Source organism: Narcine bancroftii, chromosome 5, assembly GCF_036971445.1.
Source record: "Narcine bancroftii isolate sNarBan1 chromosome 5, sNarBan1.hap1, whole genome shotgun sequence".
Taxonomy (NCBI): Eukaryota; Metazoa; Chordata; class Chondrichthyes; order Torpediniformes; family Narcinidae; genus Narcine; species Narcine bancroftii.
Genome location: NC_091473.1, coordinates 167,308,296 through 167,331,768, shown reverse-complemented (window position 1 = coordinate 167,331,768; position 23,473 = coordinate 167,308,296). Strand labels below are relative to the sequence as shown.

The window sequence follows — 23,473 nt, the reverse complement described above, 5'->3', positions numbered from 1 at the left end:
ACAATGGAATTATTTAAGGCAGCAAATAATCTAGCATTTGGTTATGTGATGGCACATGTTGCAGAAGGTGTGATTTAAGCCTCCCCTCCCCTGAACAAATGGGGGGCGGGGGGAACTTCTGATTCAGCTCATTTTCATTACCATAATTTATCATTTGTGTATTTGACTCTTATTTTTTTTTATCCTACTGTAATTCACTTTTTCAAACCCACATCGATTTTTTTTCTGGAAGGATTAATTTAATAATAAATGGGTTTATGCTTCTGTTGGAGTAATAGACTGAAAATGTGAATGCCTAATGTATTCACAAGCCTTAAAATATCAGCCATACCTTTCTCTTTTGAATCTGCTGATGACGGCTTAATTTATTTAATTAATGTGACACTGTTGGCGTAGCACAACGCCTTTACAGTGCCGGCAATCAGGACCGGGGTTCAAATCCCACGCAGTCTGTAAGGAGTTTGTATGTTATTTCCATGTCTGCGTGGGTTTTCCCCGGAGGCTCTGGATTCCTCCCACCATTCAGAATATACCGGGGATGTAGGTTAATGGGGTGTAAGAAAAATAGGGCAGAATTCACTCGTGGGTCAAAATGGTCTGTTACTGTGCTGTAGGTCTAAATTTAAACAAGCACAACAAATGGCTTTCTCATGAAAGCCTAAAGGAAATGAATTCGGTGTATTCAAACACACGATTAAACCTCAAGTCTGGTTTATATTCACGTAACATCGCTTTATTCGAGGAATAACAGATACTTTCCTCACCTGATAATAAAGGGATCTCAGTTATTTTTACATAAGCAAATTTAAATAAATGAATGTACCAAACATAATGACTCACATACAAACAGGTCAATGTTCACACATCACTGCATTACCTCAGGAAACTCCTAAATATGGTGATCTCATTGTTATTTGTCTATATTAAGTTATGCACATCAACACTTCAATTCAGTTTTTCCCCAGGAAGTCTAAAACCAAAGCACACCAGTCTAGGTGAGAGGGGAAAGATTTAAAGGAGATCTGGGTTAGCATAGCAGTTAACGCAACGCCTTTACAGCACCAGCGATTGGGACCGGACTGGGGTTCAAATCCTGCACTGTCTGTAAGGAGTTTGCACATTCTTCCCCCTGTCTGCGTGGGGTTTCTCCAAGGGTTCCGGTTTCCTCCACCATTCAAGATGCACCTGGGGTTTCCTCCACCATTCAAGATGCACCTGGGGTTTCCTCCACCATTCAAGATGCACCTGGGGTTTCCTCCACCATTCAAGATGCACCTGGGGTTTCCTCCACCATTCAAGATGCACCTGGGGTTTCCTCCACCATTCAAGATGCACCTGGGGTTTCCTCCACCATTCAAGATGCACCTGGGGTTTCCTCCACCATTCAAGATGCACCTGGGGTTTCCTCCACCATTCAAGATGCACCTGGGGTTTCCTCCACCATTCAAGATGCACCTGGGGTTTCCTCCACCATTCAAGATGCACCTGGGGTTTCCTCCACCATTCAAGATGCACCTGGGGTTTCCTCCACCATTCAAGATGCACCTGGGGTTTCCTCCACCATTCAAGATGCACCTGGGGTTTCCTCCACCATTCAAGATGCACCTGGGGTTTCCTCCACCATTCAAGATGCACCTGGGGTTTCCTCCACCATTCAAGATGCACCTGGGGTTTCCTCCACCATTCAAGATGCACCTGGGGTTTCCTCCACCATTCAAGATGCACCTGGGGTTTCCTCCACCATTCAAGATGCACCTGGGGTAGAGGTTAATGGGGTGTAAATTGGGTGGCCCTGACTCATGGGCTTGAAATGGCCTGTTGCCATGCTGAATGTCTAAATTTAAAAAAATTAAATTTAAAATCTGAGAGACAGGTTATTCACACAGAGACTGGTGGAGAACAGGCTGCCAGAGGAAATGGTAGAGGTAGGGGCAATTATAAAATTTAAAAGCCATTTGGACAGGTTCATGGATAGGGAAGGTTTGGAGGGCTTTGGGCCAAACACAGTAAATGGGACTAGCTCAGGAAACCAAAGATAAATTGGGGCAAAGGGCCTGTTTCCATGCTGTATAATTCCCTATGATAACTCCACGGTGTCCATACCCTATCAATTCCATAAGGATGTGAAAAAAATAAATACAATTATTCCATTCAATGAAGGAATCACCATGCATATATAGAGTAACTATAAGAAAATAACCCTTAGAAAAATAGCTGGAAAAAATTTAAAATCTTAATTCAGCAGCATGTTTTATGTAAATTCTTAAGGAAATAGGCAGTAAGCAAAACATCTGGTTCCTGATTCCCAGATATCGGCTCATCTATATTGTCCAAGCTGGTGTATCACCAATAGTGGTGAAAAATCAAGCTTAATTCTATTTCCAATTCCTCTGATTCTTATGGGATTATCAATTTTGCCTGCTGACTGACTTAATATTCATATTGTCAACTTCCAATTCCAGTAAAAATAAACATTAATGCACCTTTTAAGATAGAGACAAGATGGGATGAAAGTCAGTGACTGGTACACGTCCCTCGTGAAATTTACCGGGGTCTTATAAATAAATTGATTGGGAGGACGAGAAGAGAAGTAAATAAATAAATAAATAGACAGACCTGTGGTCAACATGACCAGGAGAGAAAGAGTTAACATTCGTTATTAAAATATGACACAAATGTTTTCATGAAGCACGGAAAAGGACATTTAAATTTTAAAACAGAAACTTTATTTTCAGTAAGATGAGAATCGATTTTCTCCAATAAAATTTAGATAACTAATTTACCAACAGTTAAAAAAAAGCCTCAAAATACAGGGCATCTATGATTTATTATAATAACCTGAGAGCAAATGAGCTGTAGCTCAAAATGTTGGCACACCGACTCCCTCCCATGGGTCACCTTTCTCATCTGATAGATGTTCTGAATAGAACACCTTAGTTCAATGACGTCCGCAATAGAAGATTTTGTCAAAATGGTCACGAACAGAAATCACATTCAAAGTGAACCAGTGTCGTACTTCTGCCACGTTAATAAAAGTGAGGAAGCTATTCAAATTCAACTTCTCCTCCTTATTTCAATTCCCATTAACTAAAAATTATAAACCTTGTAAAAGTCAAAGCATTTTTAAATGAAAAGAAAATTGATTCAGATAACAATGCTCAAACAATAGAACAGAATTACTTATTTTTAAAGATGTATTAATTTTCTTTTACCACAATGAGACCCATTCCTTACATGAATTCGGTGCCATTATTACTAACAATATTCCAAAATAATGGGAAAAAAATGCTTGTTAATTTTTTTATCATTCATTAAGCTGTCAGAAAGCATGACCAATGAAGTTTAAAAATTGAATAACCATTGAGAGTCAGAACAAGGCCACCTGAAGGCTTGAATTATTAACTGCACAGTAAGCTGCCTTGTTATTACAGCATCCTGAAGCTAGAAGGCAGCCAAGTCCTGATTATTTAGGGCACAAAATCCAACACTGTCTTGTAACTCCACCTCTCACCCAAACATACTGCTTCTGGGTTTTAATCAGCAGTGGATAATGTAATCATTACTGTATGGTTATGAATGACACACAAAACTCTATGGTATTTGGTTACATAGCTATCAGTGGAGGGGGGGAGGGCACTTTTTAAAACTCAAACTTAAAACTTATTACATTTAAAATCTATTGAATTACTCTGGCTGAAAGAGGCTTCACAAATTAATACTGTACATTACCCCTCCATAAATCTTCGACCGTGAAGCCAAGCCAAAGAAAGAATAAAACCTCATTATTTCCAAATCCATGGCAGAGATTTGATTTTAATTGGAACAGAACTCTAGTAAAGGGTTATTTAAAACCAAATTGCGCAAATTTGATTAAATATCTGGGTGAGAGAAGACATCTTTGTAATTATTTGAAGTTATTGTAGGTCTACAATGCTCCTGGTGAAGAAATGAAACAGCTTCAACTTTATAATTTAAGACTAAAATTCAACTGATTGGACGGGCTATTTCGTTTACCAAGGGAAATATTCTTACTTAATCAAGAATGAAACAAGACATAAATAATACATTGAACAAGTATTAATAGACTTATCAAATTGCTTTACAATATTCTGTGGCAATAATCTTTCACCAACTTGCAAACTTGTATTAAAATTGTAAAATAGCTCTACATTATTTCTTTCTTTCACCAGCTTGATCGTTTGAAACTTCCCTTGGTGGGGGGAGTGGGGCAGCACCTCAAATCAGCAATACTCCCCGTTTAAGGGCCAAGCAAATCTCTTGGGTTTTATGGACCTAACTGTGGAAGGGAGATGTTCTCAAGGTCTGATTTAAAAAAAAAAGAGATTGGGAACCCATGAAATCCATCAGTACCGTCTGGGCAGAGGCTTTTCAATCGACAGCAAGGTTTTAGTGTGCATTCAGAGTTTGCTTTAAAAGGACAACCCCATGGAAAGTGCTGCGCTTTTTTTCTGAGCCCAGCAAAGCTAGACAGTTCTCTCTCCTCCTCCCCCCCCCCCCCTTATTTTTTTTGCTGGCTGCCAGGGCTAATCCTCAAAGGGGTTGCACATTACTGTACAAACAAAGTACAGCCCGCTGGATGAATGGAGCGGCCAGGCTGGAAGTGGCAACCTTTGGAAACCAGAGGCAGCTGTTGTCTGGAGCGGAGACTTCAAAAGACCCGCAGGTCAATGTCGCCTCCCAACGTGGGGATCGAGAGACTCGGTCGATTTGCCACAGAGGGGAGCAGGGGGTTCAAAGGGGAGAGTGGCTCGAAAGCCACGTCGTTGAAACGGACCAGCTGGAGAGACCTCACTCCCCGGAGATTAAACGGAGACCCGAAGTGAGTCAGGCCACTTGCCACAATGTTGCAGGTGGTTTCAGTGTCTGAAATCCGAAAGTTGCAGATTCCCAATGGACCCCCCCAGCCCCGGAAAATCTGCAGCGGACTCCGCCGCCGCCACCCAGCCCAGACCGAGACGCATCGCTCCACGTACCTCGGTCTCTTTAAGCGACGAGCTGACGGTCTGCACTTCCAGGGCACAATTTGTCCTCTTGGCCGCAATACAGTACGGGTAATCCTTCGCCACCATGGTGGTGCTGGTGGCAGGGGTCGAGATCTTGGCGTTCGCAGCCGACGGCACCGCTGCTTGAAGCCCCGAGGCCACTGTGCTGCGGAGCCCTGCGCCCCGACCGCCGCGCTCGCCCCCCGCCCCAGGCGCTGCTCGCGGAGCTCGACTGCTGGAGCCGAGGGGAGCAGGCGCCGGGTTAATAGTAGCAGAGCAGCGGGCACGTCAGTCCAAGCCGGCAGTCCGCCCACAACCGCAGGAGGCGCGATGAGGGGCGGGGTGATGAATGGAGCAGGTCGCCGGCACACACACACTGTTTGGGGGGTGGGGGGGAGGAAGCGACGCAGAATTTCCGACCGAGGTAACCTGCCTCTGCACCTCGCTTCCCAGAGCACCGACTTCAGCTCGATCGACAGCATTCTGCAAGAAGGGGGATCCCCCGCTGGGTTATTTTCTTTTTGCCAAGGTCCCTTAATATATATATTTTTTTGGGGGGGAGGCATCTACTTTTAGACATCAGAGGTCCTCGCCAGTTTTATTTTCCTTCCGAGGACTGATGTACAACTCATCGGCAAGAAAAAAACACGCGGAAGGGGGTCCGGGGGCATTTCCCCCATCCCGCAACTCACACTGCAAGCTGCCGCAGCAGCGAACCAGCCCCCGCTGCCACCGACCCACGGAGGGGCCGCAGCGGGGCAAATGAGTCAGCTCCCTGACTGCTCTCCCATGGGCTGCACGGGAACAGGGCAAAAAGGTGTGTTTATATATAAAAAAAGAATATTTCATTCTCTGCATCATTACAGGAAAAAAAAATGAATAAATCACACCCAATGATACAGAAAAAAAGTACTTTTATATATTTTCTCCCCCTCCCACCCAAAAGAAAGAAACACCTACCATTTAATATACAATAATATTAGCTGGACAATCATTGTTAATAAAGATTACTAATTAACAGGAGTGGATAAGAGGGGGGACAGAAAAAATATCCATAAAATCCATCTGTGGTTTCCAAATACTATAAAAACTTTCAAGTCGATTCCTTAAACTACACAAAGCTTTTTTTCCAAAGGTACACAATTTTGCAGTTCATCATTACCATCTACTTAATAAGACTTCTCTTTAATCTTTCCATGATGTCGTTAAACATTTCTTTGCAGTTGCGATTGCAATTCTTAATTTTTTTTTGGTCCAATTTCAATTTGATATCATTTTCATAAATATCTCCTATTCTTGGATCCTTTGGTATTGTTATCTTCATAATTTGCCCTAATATCATTCCAAAACCTTTCCACTTTTTCACAAGGCCACACCGAATGTAAAAAAGAAGTCCCTAACAGGGGCATAAGTGAGCTCCACTGAAATCCACAAACCAGGCTCAATTATGTCTCGAAGCCTGTCGGCGAGAGGATCGAATCGGCAAGGAAAACTCTCGCCTTTTTTTACCCATTCCTCAAAGTCTTGGAAAAAGATCCATTTGATTTCTTTCAATCAGGTACCCTGCTTTCAGAGCACTGAATCAGGTCGACCAAAAAAAAGTAGTTAATCTTCTTTGATTAACTACTTCTTCCTCTTCAAACTCGCCGCAGCATTTCTTGATGACACATCCTTTCGCCGCTCTCTCCCGAATCATCTGGAGGTACTTGTTAGAAGAAGGTATCTTCTGCCAAGAGCCCCTTCCCCGTGCATTCTAATGATGCCTAGGTTGCATCACTGTCTGGTGTCAGGGCAAAGAAAAACAAATTCCAGAGGGTTGTGAATTTATCCTGACACATCACAGGCACCAGTCTTCACTCAGTTCAGAACATCTACAAGAGGCAGTGTCTTGAGAAAGCAGCCTCTATCCTCAAGGACAACCCCCTCCCTCTTCACTCTGTGACCATTGGGAAGGAGGTGCAGGAGCCTGAAGACCAGTGGCAGATTGAGCATTAGGCTGAGTAGGCTTAAACCTAGGGGCCCAGAATGGTGGGGGGCTTGGCAGGAGTGGGGATGTTGGGCTCTCGGCTGGAGCGGGGACCTCGGGCTCCCAGCAGGAGCAGGGACCTCAGGTTCTACAATTCTATCGACCCCCACCCCAGGCCATTTTTGACCCCCCCTTCAACCCCCTGGCATTTTTAGATCCCTTAGATCAGGGGTGTCAAACTCAAATTCACAGAGGGCCAAAATTAAAAACTTGGACTAAGTTGTGGGCCAAACTAAATATTTATTGAAAATTTTCAACAACATCTGCATGTTTTCTCTTCTTTCAACATATGTAATGTTAAACTTTTTCTTATTAAAATAAATGTTTAATAATAGTTTTGGCTAAACTCTTTCCAGAAGAAGCATTAACAAATGAGAAATAAAATATTCAATAAATAATATTTCTCTATAGCCTTTCTCTTCTCTTTGGCTTGGCTTCGCGGACGAAGATTTATGGAGGGGGTAAAAGTCCACGTCAGCTGCAGGCTCGTTTGTGGCTGACAAGTCCGATGCGGGACAGGCAGACATGGTTGCAGCGGCTGCAGGGGAAAATTGGTTGGTTGGGGTTGGGTGTTGGGTTTTTCCTCCTTTGCCTTTTGTCAGTGAGGTGGGCTCTGCGGTCTTCTTCAAAGGAGGTTGCTGCCCGCCAAACTGTGAGGCGCCAAGATGCACGGTTTGAGGCGATGTCAGCCCACTGGCGGTGGTCAATGTGGCAGGCACCAAGAGATTTCTTTAGGCAGTCCTTGTACCTTTTCTTTGGTGCACCTCTGTCACGGTGGCCAGTGGAGAGCTCGTCATATAACACGATCTTGGGAAGGCGATGGCCCTCCATTCTGGAGACGTGACCCACCCAGCGCAGCTGGATCTTCAGCAGCGTGGACTCGATGCTGTCGACCTCTGCCATCTCGAGTACTTCGACGTTAGGGATGAAAGCGCTCCAATGGATGTTGAGGATGGAGCGGAGACAACGCTGGTGGAAGCGTTCTAGGAGCCGTAGGTGATGCCGGTAGAGGACCCATGATTCGGAGCCGAACAGGAGTGTGGGTATGACAACGGCTCTGTATACGCTAATCTTTGTGAGGTTTTTCAGTTGGTTGTTTTTCCATCTCATTGTCGATCCTTGCATCTGATGAAATGGTGCAGCCGAGATAGGTAAACTGGTTGACCGTTTTGAGTTTTGTGTGCCCGATGGAGATGTGGTCGTCATGGTGGGGAGCTGGCTGATGGAGGACCTCAGTTTTCTTCAGGCTGACTTCCAGGCCAAACATTTTGGCAGTTTCCGCAAAGCAGGACGTCAAGCGCTGAAGAGCTGGCTCTGAATGGGCAACTAAAGCGACATCGTCTGCAAAGAGTAGTTCACGGACAAGTTTCTCTTGTGTCTTGGTGTGAGCTTGCAGGCGCCTCAGATTGAAGAGACTGCCATCCGTGCGGTACCGGATGTAAACAGCGTCTTCACTGTTGAGGTCTTTCATGGCTTGGTTCAGCATAATGCTGAAGAAGATTGAAAAGAGGGTTGGTGCGAGAACACAGCCTTGCTTCATGCCATTGTTAATGGAGAAGGGTTCAGAGAGCTCATTGCTGTATCTGACCCTTTGGAGACCCTTAATATAAGTTATTTAATGTAAATTTATGTCACTTTATTCAATGAAGGGTGGGGCAGGGGGCAAGGTCAGGGGGAGTCTTACTAAAGCTCAGCCTAGGGGCCTGGCTGGTAGTTAATCCCAACACCCAACGGCCCAAAGACAGCTTCGTCCCCTCTGTCATCAGATTGCTGAATGAACAATGATCAAGTGACACTTCCTCACCTCGTCTTTTTCATTTTCTTGCAGCAGCAAAATAATGGCTTTCAAGACGTTCGTGGCAATACATTCTCATTCTGTTCCCTACTTCCTCATCACTTTTTTGATCCTCCCTTACTCTCACCTGTTAGCCTGTTTGTTAAATAAGCAGTCATGGATCAGCCACAAATTTATCTTCAGTGGCATAACAAAGTCTGCTTCTTTCCCATCAATTTCATCTTTGCACCTGGCTTGCCAGAATAAACTGGTTAACAGCCTTGGTTTTCCATCAAACTATTTCCACCACAATGTTGTCTACTTCCATCTTCATTGCAATCTTCACCTCATTGCAGCATAACTGCTACTGAATCCTCATCACCAGCTCTGTTGTGCTGGCCCCAACTGCCTCCCCTTTCAGTCTCTAAACACTACAAATGTCTTTGAATGCTTTCTAAGGCAGATGAAGATAAATTCTTAATAAACAGAGGTGTGGAAGGTTATGTTGGATGCATGATCTTAGTAAATAGAGGGGCATGTTTGAGGAGCTGAGCTCTCCTGCTCCTAATTTGTCTGTTCATGTGTACGTTTGTATTTGCTGTTCTAATGACAAATCTAACTTTTGCTGATCCATTTTTTTTAAATTAAACTCTTGACTATGAATGGAAAATTCAAGCTGAAGCTCCCATCCATGATTGTTTCCCAGTGCAGATGAATGGAACAACACGTGTATAACGTGTATATGGGACAAATACACTTTTTTCATTGTGCTCCACAGTTTTAAATTCATAATCAAACAATTCACATGTAATAATGCACATTCCAGATTTTATTTAATGTTATTTGCATACATTTTGGTTTGACCATGTAGAAATTACAGCACTTTTTCTACATAGTCCCCTCATTTCAAGGCACTGTAATGTTTAGGGCATTGGTGAGTACTCAGCTATGTTTAATTGCTTCATTGGCGCAGGTATAAGAGAGTTTTGATCACCTTTGGAGTCTGTAGTTGCCATTTTTCAACATGAGGACCCAGAGTTGTGCAAATGAAAGTCAAAGAAGCCATTATGAGGATTTTAAAAAAAAACAAGAATAAAACACTAAGAGACATCGCCCAAACCTTAATATTACCAAAATCAACTGTTAGGAACATCACTAAGAAGAAAGAGTGCACTATTGAGCTCAGTAATCACAAAGGGACTGGTATTCCAAGGAAGACTCCATTGCTGATGACAGAAGAATTCTCATCACAATGAAGAAAAATCCCTAAAAGTATACTCGACGGATCAGAAGCACTCTTCAGGAGGCAGGTGTGGATGTGTCAATGGCTACTATCTGCAGGGGACTTCATGCAAAGAAATACCTCCTCCTCTTTAATCTGTGTAGGTTACATGGCCTCACTACTAGTTTTCCTTACTTCCCACAACTCTGTGCCTGTTCCCTGAGTGTATACTGAAGAAACAAAAGATTGGTGTAGAGGTTAGCGCAACACCTTTACAGCGCCAGCGATCGGGACCAGACCTGGGTTTGATTCCCACGCTGTCTGTAAGGAGTTTGTACATTCTCCCCGTGTCAGTGTGGGTTTTCCCCAAGGGCTCTGGTTTCCTCCCACCATTCAAAAACGTACTGGGGGTGCAGGTTAACAGGGTGTAAATTGGGTGGCACAGACTCATGGGGCCGAATTGGCTTGTTACAATGCTGTATGTAAAATTTTTTAAAATCTCTTTTGACTCCATACAAATCTGACCACTCTGGTCTTCAAGGGGACCAATCTTGTCCATTATTATCCTTTTGCTCTGAATATACCTGTAGAAACCCTTAGGATCTTCCTTCAATTTGTCTGCCAAAGCAGTCTCATGTCTTCTTTTAGCCTTCCTGATTTCTTTCTTGAAGTTTTTCTTGAATTTTTTATACGCCTCAAGTATCTCATTTGCCCCACGTTACCTATACCCTGTAACTGCTGTGCAGCTCTCTCTTCTTCTGAACTAGATCCCCAATATCCCTCGAACACCAAGGTTCCCTATGCCAGCTAACTTTGCCTTTGATCCTGACAGGAACATACAAACTCTGTACTCTCAAAATTTCACTTTTGAAGGTCCTCCACCTACCTTGCACATCCTTGCCTGAAAACAACTTACCCAATCTATGCATTCTAGATCCTTTCTCATTTCCTCAAAATTGGCCTTTCTCCAATTTAGAATCTCAACCCAAGGCCCAGTCCTATCCTCCTCCATAATAACTTGAAACTAATGGCATTATGATCACTGGATCAAAATGTTCCCCTACACATACTTCTGTCACCTGTTCTGTCTCGTTCCCTAAAAGGAGATCCAGCATTGCATTCTCTCTACTTGGTACCTCTATATATTGATTTAGAAAACTTTCCTGAACATATTTCACAAATTCCAAGCCATCCTGCCCTTTCACAGTATGGGAGTCCCAGTCAATATGTGTAAAGTTAAAATCTCCTTCTGTCACAACCTTATGTTTCCTGCAGATGTCTGATATCTTGCTACAGATTTACTCCTCCAATTCTCACTGTCCATTGGGCGGTCTATAATACAACCCCATGAGTGTCATCACACCTTTCCCATTCCTCAACTCCATCCATATTGCCTCAGTAGATAAGAACTCTGGTCTGTCCTGCCTGAGTACAGCTGTGATATTTTCCCTGATGAGCAATGGCAGTCCTTCCCCCTTTCATCCACCCATTCTATCGCGTCTAAAGCAACGGAAGCCCAGAACATTGAGCTGCCAGTCCTGCGCCTCCTCCAACCAATGGCCACAATATCATAATTCCACATTCCAATACACTCTCTAAGCTCGTCTGCCTTTCCTGCAATAATCCTTGTATTGAAATAGATGCACTTATAGAAAATTTCCACCACGTACAACCTGTTGACTTCTAACAGTGCATGCAATTTTCATATAGTCTTTTCCCTCTTCCACTCTATCTACTCTGGTTCCCACCCCCCTGCAAATGTATTTTAAACCCCCTGGAGCAGCACTAGCAAACCTTCCTGCAAGGATATTAGTTCCCCTCAAGTTCAGATGCAAAACTTCCTGCTAGTGCAGGTCCCACCTTCCCTGGAAGAGAGCCCAATGATCCAGTAAGCTGAAGCCCTCCCTCTTGCACCACGTCTTTAGCTACATGTTAAGCTACATGATTACCAGCCCCCCCACATCTCCATCGGGCACACAAAACTCAAAACGGTCAACCAGTTTACCTATCTCGGCTGCACCATTTCATCAGATGCAAGGATCGACAATGAGATAGACAACAGACTCGCCAAGGCAAATAGCGCCTTTGGAAGACTACACAAAAGAGTCTGGAAAAACAACCAACTGAAAAACCTCACAAAGATAAGCGTATACAGAGCCGTTGTCATACCCACACTCCTGTTCGGCTCCGAATCATGGGTCCTCTACCGGCACCACCTACAGCTCCTAGAACGCTTCCACCAGCGTTGTCTCCGCTCCATCCTCAACATCCATTGGAGCGCTTACATCCCTAACGTCGAAGTACTCGAGATGGCAGAGGTCGACAGCATCGAGTCCACGCTGCTGAAGATCCAGCTGCGCTGGATGGGTCACGTCTCCAGAATGGAGGACCATCGCCTTCCCAAGATCGTGTTATATGGCGAGCTCTCCACTGGCCACCGTGACAGAGGTGCACCAAAGAAAAGGTACAAGGACTGCCTAAAGAAATCTCTTGGTGCCTGCCACATTGACCACCGCCAGTGGGCTGATAACGCCTCAAACCGTGCATCTTGGCGCCTCACAGTTTGGCGGGCAGCAACCTCCTTTGAAGAAGACCGCAGAGCCCACCTCACTGACAAAAGGCAAAGGAGGAAAAACCCAACACCCAACCCCAACCAACCAATTTTCCCCTGCAACCGCTGCAATCGTGTCTGCCTGTCCCGCATCGGACTTGTCAGCCACAAACGAGCCTGCAGCTGACGTGGACTTTTTTACCCCCTCCATAAATCTTCGTCCGCGAAGCCAAGCCAAAGAAGCTACATTATACTCCTAGTTCTAACCTCACTAGCACGTGGCATGGGTTGCAATCCTGAGATCACAACTCTGGAGGTCCTGTCCTTCAACCTTGCATCTAACTCTCTGAACTCTCATTGCAGAACCTCCTCATCCATCCTGCTCACCTTCCCTCCTGAGAATCCCATGAACTCGATCTAAGATATCTCAGATCCTGGCACCAGGGAGGCACCATACCATCCGGGATATTCAATCTCTTCTATAGAACCTCTTTTCTGTCCCCCTAACTATGGAATCCCCTATCACTAGATCTCGCCTCTTCTCCTCCTTTCCTTCCCTTCTTAGCCACAGGACTAGACTCCATGCTAGAGACCTGATCGCCGTGGCTCGTTCCTGGTAGGTCATCCGCTCCAACAGTATCCAAAATGTTATATTTGTTATTTGAGGGGAACGGCCACAGGGCTGGCCTGCACTGCCTGCTGTACCCTTTCCCTCTCCTGACTGTCACCCATCTACCCTCCTCCTACCTCCTGGGGGTCCCTGTAACTCCTGTCTATCATCCCCTCTGCCTCCCGAATGATCCGGAGTTCATCCAACTCCAGCTCCAATTCTTTTACTCGGCTTGTCAGGAGCTTCAGCTAGAAGCAATTTTCGCAGGTGAAGTCGTCAGGGAAACTGCTGGCTTCCCTGACGACCCACATTCTGCAAGAAGATCCTACCCCTGCTTTGGCTGCCATTCCCACTGTTATTGACAAGGGGAATAAAATATTTGATATATAAAACTTGCTCTTACCTGTGCCTACCTGCTGAATCCTTTTTATTCCTCAAATAGGGTGGCCTTTTCTTACTTCAACTCCTACTGTCCCTCGCCTCTTACCTATTCTTGCCAAAGCCTGTTGAGCCTTACCACTGACGCAGCCCAATCTGACGACGGCCGTTCCCTCAATGACTACAGCAATGATTTAACAGAATAGCTTATGAGGAAACAATTTTGGATACTAGTCGATTGATTCATTGGCCAGAAATACACAGATTGATTAGGACAACTTCCATCACTAGAGCGCAACATTTACCATCATGACAAAACAAAATGACAGCCATTGAAAGGTTAACATTTTTCCATGTAACGCTGTGGAAATTCTTGGGTTTTTTTTTGGAACCACCTGGTTCTTTTATGTCCAGCTAGGAGTCTTTCTCATTCAACTCCTATCTGCTTGCAGCTGCAATGACTTGAACATGAGCATAACCACCTCATTTAGCTAGCTGGGTCCTTCAGTAGTGGTTATCTCATGAGTAGGACAGCATTTGTGGTCACTTCTCCTTGCACCTCCTCTACTCCCCCTTGTTTCCTATCGGTAGTTGGATTATAGTTGATACTTGAGTCATCACTTTACACGTCCTGTCATAACTATGTAAAGCCTCACACCTCTTTTGGCCATCAACCCAGGCCTATTAAGACACGAGTAAATTTTCATCGACATCATTTCATTCGAGTTTAAAAACATTTAGCCCTTCTTAATTTATCCAAAGAGTCAATCTATTTAAAATTTAAAAAATGTAAGTATACAATGGCTTTCGTAGCCAGATGCCCATCACAAATGCCTACAAAACGAGAGGGTGAGGCTGAAATGTAACCTGATGGGTCTGGTGGATGGAAGCACTTGTTATACTTCACCGACTGCCATTGAGCATTAGATAGTGGAACATTTCCTCAATGAAAAACCATTCACCCATTCTAGATCATACCGCTAAGAGTCATGTTTCTGCCCATCCACATGCATTGTTGATACAATTCTCAGTTTATCTCCTCAGGCATTGGTCTTTCATGTGGGTGAATTTACAGTTACACTATTCCCATCCCCCCGCCCCCTCCCCCATCCCAACAACAGATAATAATCTCTTCAAACTGCTTGTACCCAAGGCCACTGCGAGAGAGAGAAAAGAACAATTATTTACACTCTCATTATGAGCTCTAATCTGCAGCTCTGATGAATTTACTTAAACAGCATGTTACTGCTGATCCGGATATGATTACTACCTCTAATGGTGTAGTCCTCATCTCACTAACTGGTTAATAGAGCAGTTTGATTGCTTCAGACTGCTCCCATTATGAAACCTGAACCGCTTGAACCTGTTTATACATGAGATATCTTGCAATTGCAATTGATTTCAGCAGAAAAGAGAAGAACGAGCTGCACCATAGCTCCTCGCTTATTTTTCTGATTATAAACACACAAGAAATAGAAGGACTTGCCTGCACCAGTCTGCTCATCACTCAATAACATCACAGTTGATCAGATCCTGGCCTCGCCTCCATTGTCATTTCCTATACATGTTGACAGCCCTCAGAACCAAATAATCTGTATGGCATATTATTTCAAATATGTATGTGATACGCTTTTTGAATTTTGAATCAAATAGTAATATGGAAATCTGAAACTTTTATTACCCCAGCGGTTTGCTAAAATGTTCTTTTTTTTAAACTTCTTGCCTCAAGGAACGAACTGGGTGGTTACTTGGATGGAGCAGTGGCCGATGAAATATAACCCCACTAATTTGTGAGGTGATCCATTTTAGTAGGTTCAGCTGGGGCAGGACATATTGGTAGCATGCAAAGGAGTACTAAGGAACAGAGGGACCTTGGTGTACAAGTCCACAGATAGCCGTCAAACAGCCAGATAGAATGCTCGCCATCCATTAGTCAGGGCATAGAATGAAACGATGAGCGCTCTTCCTGTAACAACATTCCTGGAAGGATGAACTTGCACAAGATGGGATACAATGGATATTTACCTGCATGTTGCCTGGATGGAATGTTTCAGCTATGACGAAAGGTGTACCAGATAAAGCTATACATATAGGATGGATCATGAGAATTTTTTTCCCCCGTAACAGATACTTTTAAAACCAGAGGGCGAGAAGTAAGAGAGAGAGAAGAATTTCTCCTCTCCCCGCAACACACAGAGGGTGGTAGTAATCTACAACATTTGAGATATTCCCAGATGGGGACTTGAATTCCCAATGCATTATAGGCTATGGATCATGCCAGTAAATGGCAGAGATGGGTACTTGATGGTTAGCATGGGAAGAGTGTACTGAAGGGCTTGCTTCTTCACTGCATAACTCCACAAAACTCTGGGCCTCTATGACTCCAAGAAGAAAGAAACTTACTTTTGCTCACTTTTTCCTTCAGGTCAATGTCACCATTCAATGAAGAGAGGCACAACAGATTTATAAGGCATGGCTAATTTGAAGCTGAGTGGCTGGATGTGAAGGGAACCTCGCCGCTCAGCTCAGTGTGACTATGCTTCACCCCTGAACAAAGCAGTAGAGGAGGTCAGATGCAGTAGCAGAGTACAGGTGAAGAGGTCGGAAACACATTGACCCACACTGCACTGCTAGTTAGCCGATCTCCCTGGAACTGCCAGCAGATGAGGAGCATGATCTGGACTGTTAATATAAAAGAAAACTACTGCAGATGCTGGAAGTCTGTGAAAATACTCAGGAGGCTTGGCAACATCTGATAAAAGGTCAATGACCTGAAAAAATAATCTCTCTCTCTCTCTCTCTCTCTTATTCCACAGATGGTGCCTGACCTGTTAAGTATTTCAGCATTTTCTGTTTCCAAATCTAGGTTTTAAAATATATAAGATTATGATGCAAAAAATAAGAGTTAAGAGACTATTTATTCCTGTAAGAGAACAAATAATGAAACCTAATTCTGTTTTGGAAAAGGAAACTAAAGATGTAATTAATATTCATTCCCTACTGAAGATGGAGAAGATGACCTTACAAAGTTGAACCGGTGTGGACTCGAAAGGCCGACATGGCCTGTTTCCGCTCCGTAAATGGTTATATGGTTATAAAGTAAATCTGCAGCAAGAAGTTCACGTTTTGACAAAGTGAGTGAGCAAATCAAATGGCCAATTAGAAAGTATTTAAAATCAGAATACTTGGTCTCTCATCCATTGAATTTAAAACCTTCAGTGCAACCTTCGAGCCTTTAAATTAGTACGATCACCAAATTCCATGAAAGAGAAAGCTGCAAGTTTGTTTGCTAATATCGTCCTTTAGATTTCACATCTTATACTTGAGGGAAAATATATGATTATACATATTTAAGACAAATATAGCAGGTCTCAAAGTACTGTTTTTTTAATCACTCGTATTCATACTTTCAAACAAAACTATTATTCATTATTAAATCCAGAGAAGACTCGTCCTGTCTTAAAACAAATAATACTTTGGTAGTTTCTAGTTTTTATAGTGTGTTTCTGAAAGTGGAATTTGAGCAACAAGTTTCAGAACATTTGTAACACTTGCATTGTTTGTCTCTAGTTTAGCCAGAATCTATCGCGCCAATACAAAGCCCTCTTTCATCCTAAAAATGAAATTGCGCAAACCATTTTCACCTGAATAGCTTATTGATACTGAAAATTAAATACCGGAACATATAAAATATTGCAGTCAACTGAGATGTAGAACTACCAATACACCATTGTGTGGCAATAACATTGAAAAACATTCAATTGATAATTGGTAAGAATATACGTTTGAAACTAGAGGTAATTATAGCACACAAGGCCTGATTAGAACCATCCTTCAAAACAGCTGGAGGACAGCTTGTGGTATGCATAGAAACCTTTGAATGATTTTCATTCTCGTTTTCTTTGCGTGACTACATTTTGCTTCAGTGCACATCCCTCAAGAAGCTGTCTCACAATTTTTTTCCACGCCTGAGACCCTCTGAATGCATTCCAAAATTAACTTGTTTCACTTTATTTTTGAACTTGTAAAACAAAACATTTTAAAACTTAAATCATTCATTTTTAAACATATATATATATTATGCTGTGATAGTACAGATCTATCACCAATGTACATAGTGTATATAGTTACTGTATCTAGACTGTGCTTACAGCGATTGGCTGAGAGCTAAGCCACACCTATTGTCTGGGCCTTAAAGGATTGTGTCCCTAGCCAGGTCGGATCATTCCGGACTGGTCGGCCACCTGTGAAGAGCTCCTGTCTTTTGCTAATAAAAGCCTTGGTTTGGATCAACAAGTCTATGGTTCTTTCGACGAGCTCTACATATGCAAAGAGTGAAAAATAAATTCTCAAGACTGAATCATATGGGAAAGGCATCCAAAAAGAAGCTTATGACCTTAAAGATTTCATATTATTGCATATTCTGTAATAAAGTTTAAATGAGACTTCCAGTCAATTTTGACTGGATGACATTCTATTTTTTGGATTGAATTTCAGTTTTAAGAATCACATATTATCCTACTCTCAGGTTACCTTTTAAAATACATACATATCTTTCTCATTACCATCATTCAATGAATAAGGCAGATGCATCCACTTTTGTTGACGCTCTCATGGTTGCAATTAAAAGCAATCCAAATGCTCAACTGCATGTTAAAGTTTTTGACGTTACTATACCTCGATGAAGGGCTGAAGCCCGAAACGTTGGTTATGTATCTTTATCTTTGTTACATAAAGTATACTGCTTGACCTACTGAGTTTCTCCAGCATTTTGCTTTTACTTGCATGTTAACCTTATTGTGTTTCTTTTTCCGGCAGTGATTAGATCTTATAACACTGCTGGCAATCTTACACATCTACAGAACATTCTTCCCATGCTGCGGAGAGTAACTCTGTAAATATTACCTTCCACTGAGATGAAAATTATCAATACATTTGATTCAAACTACTTGAATGAACAGACTATAGATGACCCTCATTTCATTTAAACTGTTTCTTGCACTTCAGATTTCTAAATGTATTATTGCAGTTCGCTGAACAATTTAGAACAAGATAATGGATAATGATGTTGCATTAATTTATCTGAGGGCTCACTAAATATGATTATCACGTTGATAAAGTGATCCAAGGATTCAAGTTCCAAGCAAAGAGAAAAATACATTCTAAAGTCCACCTAAGACAACCTGGTCATCAAGATAGACAGGAAATGTGGGAGGTGGGGGGTGGGGGGGGTGGTAGTAGGCAGTGTTCCTAACCTATTTGGAAATGTAGATTTTCCAGGGTAGAAATATGCAGGCTATGTCCACATCAGGCTAAAGGAGGGCCTTCTTAAGATTCAGACATCATTTGAATGCAGTGAACTCCTGGTGCCAAGAGGATGTCCTAATGCAGTTCTCTGATTTGAGAGACAAGAGAAAAGTAGCAATGACAAATGAGGAGACACTTGGAGAGCTTTAGTAAGACAACAATAGCTGTTGGCCCCCCCAAAATTAAAATGGCATCACACAACATTGCCTTCTGAGTTACATCCAGCGTCTCGAAAAGGAGCTATATAAATGGAGATCCTTCCGCCTTTCTGCACATTGGGACAGTTGATATTCAGTAAATTGGGTCTCATGGACATAATAGATGTTCTATCTTTTTGTACCCGAAACCTATTAATTACCACAATATATAGGGCCCAATCTGCATATTTGACTTGAATACCCAATTAAGCATCCACCTGAGAAATGAAACAGGCATTAAGGAGATGCCCAGATGTTTGTTCAAACACTCTCTACCATTTTAACATTGATTTCTTGATATTAGAAAATAATTGCATATATTTTAAGTTCACCCCATTTCACAGACTCCTACAGCAAGCATTAAAAAGGCTAAAGCAACCCATCCTCTCTAAAGTAAGTAAAACTGTGAAGAAATTAAGAGGCTTTCACCCATTTCATTATTTAAGAAAACTATGGTGAACAAACAATTAAAAGAAAATGTTCATACTGGCATACAGCCCCAAAAGTTGGGAGAACAACTTCATGGTGCACCTTCGACGTCAGCTTGTTTCAGTGTCACAGTGTGGAGGCATCTCCGACAGAGATGCAAACCAAGATCTGACACTAGCTTGTTTTTCCACAAATTCTTACTACTGCATGTTGCATGACTCATGGACGATAAAGAATTGGAGGAGAAAATTGATTCCATTGCTGAGAACTTAAAGAAGATAAGGATTAATGCACTTTTTCTGTGATTTTGTTTTGGTCAACTTGGTATTGGGTGTCTGCCCCAGCAGTGAAGTATGACAGCAAAGTGAAAACTCTTACATCCTTCGACCTCAGGGTCCATAGTGATTTAAGAACATCAGAACGTAAGAAATAGGATCAAGATTAGGCCATCTGGCCCGTCAAGCCTGCTCCACCATTCAATGTGATCATGGCTGATCTGATGATAGGCTCATCTCCACCTACCTGCCTTTTTCCCAACATCCCTTAATTCCTCTACTTTGTAAAAATCTATCCAACAGTGTCTCAAATATATTTACTGAGGTCGCCTTGACTGCTTCAATGGGCAGCAAATTCCACAGGTTCACCACCCTCTGGGAAAAGTAGCTCCTCCTCATCTCTGACCTAAATCTACTACTGTGGATCTTGAGGCTATGTTCCCTAGTTCTATTCTCCCCCACCAATGGGAACAATTTACTTACCTCTGTCTAATCCATTTGATTCTTGAGAGTTCCACAAAGTACATGATTAGCATTTTTGCTTGAAATGACATTGAGGTGACAGCCACTCACTTACATTAGGGTCTCACAATGTGCATCCACGGCCTAACAGACAGGGATTGTGATGTAGGCAGTTCTTCACATTATTCTCCTTAAAAGTATGGATGAACCCCAGGAGAAGTAACTCAACCACACCAAGGATGCCTTCCATCCATTGACTAAACTTTTATTTCTACTGTAAACGGTGTGCAAACAATGTTCTTTGTTCAATTATATGGATGATTTTCCATCAAGTAAACCCTACTCTAAATAATCATAACAAACGGAATATTGGAATTTGACTCCTATTAGGTTTGCAATCAATTTTAAAATGAGGAAAGATTTTGAAATGATAATCTTTTAAAAAAGATTTTAAACTTTATCTGATCTTGTGGACAGACCTAATATTGCGACATGTGATCCAAGACGTCAGACAGAAAAAAGTAAAAGGTTGCTGCTGGGTTGAATGTTCTGAGCTTCATTCAACTTGACAGAGATTTATCTGTACAAGTGCTTGGGAGCAGTATGGATCAGAGCATCTATGATTACACTTACAGAAAAAGTAATCCGAAACATGGAGGTGGTCTATGAATCAGACAAGACTTGTATCTCCTGATGGGTTGTCAGAGTTCTTACAAATGCTTAAAAATCACACAGAGAGCACTTAGACATGTTGAAGTATTGTGTCAGATAGAAGATCCAGGATCATTAACACAAGCAGCGTGATCAATGGGACTTTTTTATGGCAAAGGAAGTGATATCATCTGTTACAGACCACAGTGGCTACTTCTGTTTAGTTCAGAACTGGATCCTATCAATCAAGCCAATGAATCACTAGAGCTGAGGAGTGCATTCTATTCGCATTACTTCAATTTTTATTAGTGTTTAGATGATGCAACAGGCTTTCTTTTCATGTTAAAAACTACCAATAAAAATATTGCAATTAGAGATGCAAGAGCATAATCATATGATGGTAGTGGTCTCTAAGCACGAAAGACTATTTCAATATTGGTTCATGCAAATCAAGTTCAAGTTTATTATCATCTGATTGTACAAGTATAACTCGATGAAACAGTGTTCTCTGGCCCTTGGTGCAAAAACATGCAGGCAAATGATACATAATCTAAGTAACCTGAGTATGTATACACACACAGTATAGAAATAAATAAATATTGTTAAATAAATTGTACCGTCTCGGAGGGTTGGTACAAGCAGTTCATCAGTCATTCAGTAGTCTCACTGACCGTGGGAAGAAGCTACGTCTCAGCCTCGTGGTTCTGGCTCTCATACTCCTGTATCTTTTTCCAGAAGGGAGAAGCTGGAAGATGCTGCATGCAGGGTGGCAGGGGTCCTCAATGATTTTGCAAGCCCTCTTCAAACAATGATCCTGGTAGATCACATCAATGGAGTGGGGGGGGGGGGTGGTGGGGAAGGGAAACCCCAGAGATTCTCTATGCCGCTCTTATGGTCCTGTGGATTGACCTCCGATGCAATGTTTGACTGCAAACATACCCACACTATGATGGTGGCTGTGTGTCCAGGATAGGTCACTACATTTTTAAACATTTTTTTATTTTTCACACTATGAACCATACTGTCCAAAATACACACAAACAGTTCCCTCTTGAATATACACAGTGTCATTTTCTCCCTTTTCCCCCCTCCCTTCCCTCCCTCCTTCACCCCCCCCCCCTCACCCACTCAACGTTCAACATATATGATACATTAAATAGGTCACTACTTAAGTGGATTCTCTCCAGTACTGAACTAATAATGTGTAGAGGAGGGTGATCATCCCTGAAATCCACGATCATCTCCTTCATCTTTTGTCCACATTGAGACTCAGGGTGTTATTCTTACATCATTTCAGGATATTTTCCACGTCTTCTCTGTAATGCAACTCCTCATTGTTGCTGATGAGGCCGACGACTGTTGAGTCATCTGCAAACTTGAGGACTCTGTTGGATCTGGATCTGGCTTTGCAGATAAACACCTGACCAGCATACAACCTATTATTTACAAAAATAAATCATTCTCGGGCAAAAATTGTGATCCCATTCTTCAGGAACTGCTCAGTGGGAAACAAGTGAAACAGGGAAGCCAGCAGATGTTATAACTGTAATAAAAACACACAGAAATGCTGGCAGAACTCAGCTGGTCTTGCAGCCTTCTTAGGATGTAGATATATTATTGACATCTTGGGCCTGAGCCCTCCTTCAAGGTATGAAATGGGAAATAGGAAACAAATGGGAAGCAAGCATTCTTCCTTAATTTAGAGCAATTTGCTAGCATTCAGTTTTTCCCAATGTGGTGCAAGTGGAACAAGTGGATTGGGAATCGTGAGAAATTACATGAGTTCAAAGGCATGAAAAATCATAACAAATGGGTTGTGGACCTTGCTCGAGACAATGAGACAGATCCCTGTTACCTGGAATTCAAGGAACCAGCAACCTGGATTTAAAAAAAAACTAGAAAAGAAATGGGTAAACAGTACAGAAGTTTTAAAATTGGTGCATCTCACCATTAGTTCTCCATTCAACAAGCGGTCTCGAGTAATCAGAAAACTCACTTATCCTGCATCCACCAATCCCTGTAGGTGCCGGATACCAGGGGTTTCACTGTAATGTGAAGATGCCTCTATTATATAGATGTCACCTGAAGGGAACATGCATATATCCAAACTGACAAATATGCCCTGATATCTGGAAGAGCCTTTTAATACCAATACCCTTCCTCAAGGAAGGAATTACTGAATGCTAGCATCATTAATATAGTATTCATCCTCAAACTCTACTATGTGCATGTCATTATTGTGGGAAGGGAGATTTCTGCAATAATAGTTCAGAGACCATAACAGTGGGGCTCATTATTCCCAGCTGCAGAATGACTTTAGTGCATTATCATGCTTGTAAATAATTTACTAAAAGCTTTAGTTGCTGAAGAATAAAGCAAAGCCGGGCAGTACAGCATTGCTGGAGTGCCACACTTACCGATGAGTTAAATATGTCCAGTGCTCAGGAAGTCAGGACGGCCTTCTGGCAGATGAACCGGCCGAAAGTAATTGCCCAGAGACATGGCCTGAGAGCCCTGCACCAATCAATCGCAGGTATATTTAATCTCTCCCTGCAACTGGTCAGAGTTCCCACTTGTTTCAAGAAGGC

General features: G+C 42.5%; 1 protein-coding gene across 7 annotated transcripts in view; it reads right to left on the bottom strand.

The window, feature by feature from the left end:
* arhgef3 (Rho guanine nucleotide exchange factor (GEF) 3) overlaps positions 1 to 23,473 on the bottom strand; it is a 298,141-nt gene that overhangs the window by 30,594 nt on the left and 244,074 nt on the right. The window contains exon 1 of one of the 7 annotated variants that reach the window (XM_069939637.1): positions 4,995 to 5,500. The exons of 5 other annotated variants lie outside the window; for them this stretch is intronic. In XM_069939637.1, coding sequence (XP_069795738.1) covers positions 4,995 to 5,485 — 491 coding nt within the window. In that variant the 5' untranslated portion in view covers positions 5,486 to 5,500. Of the gene's footprint in view, positions 1 to 4,994; positions 5,501 to 23,473 lie in introns of those variants that run through there. One more of the 7 variants, XM_069939642.1, reaches the window with a different exon arrangement.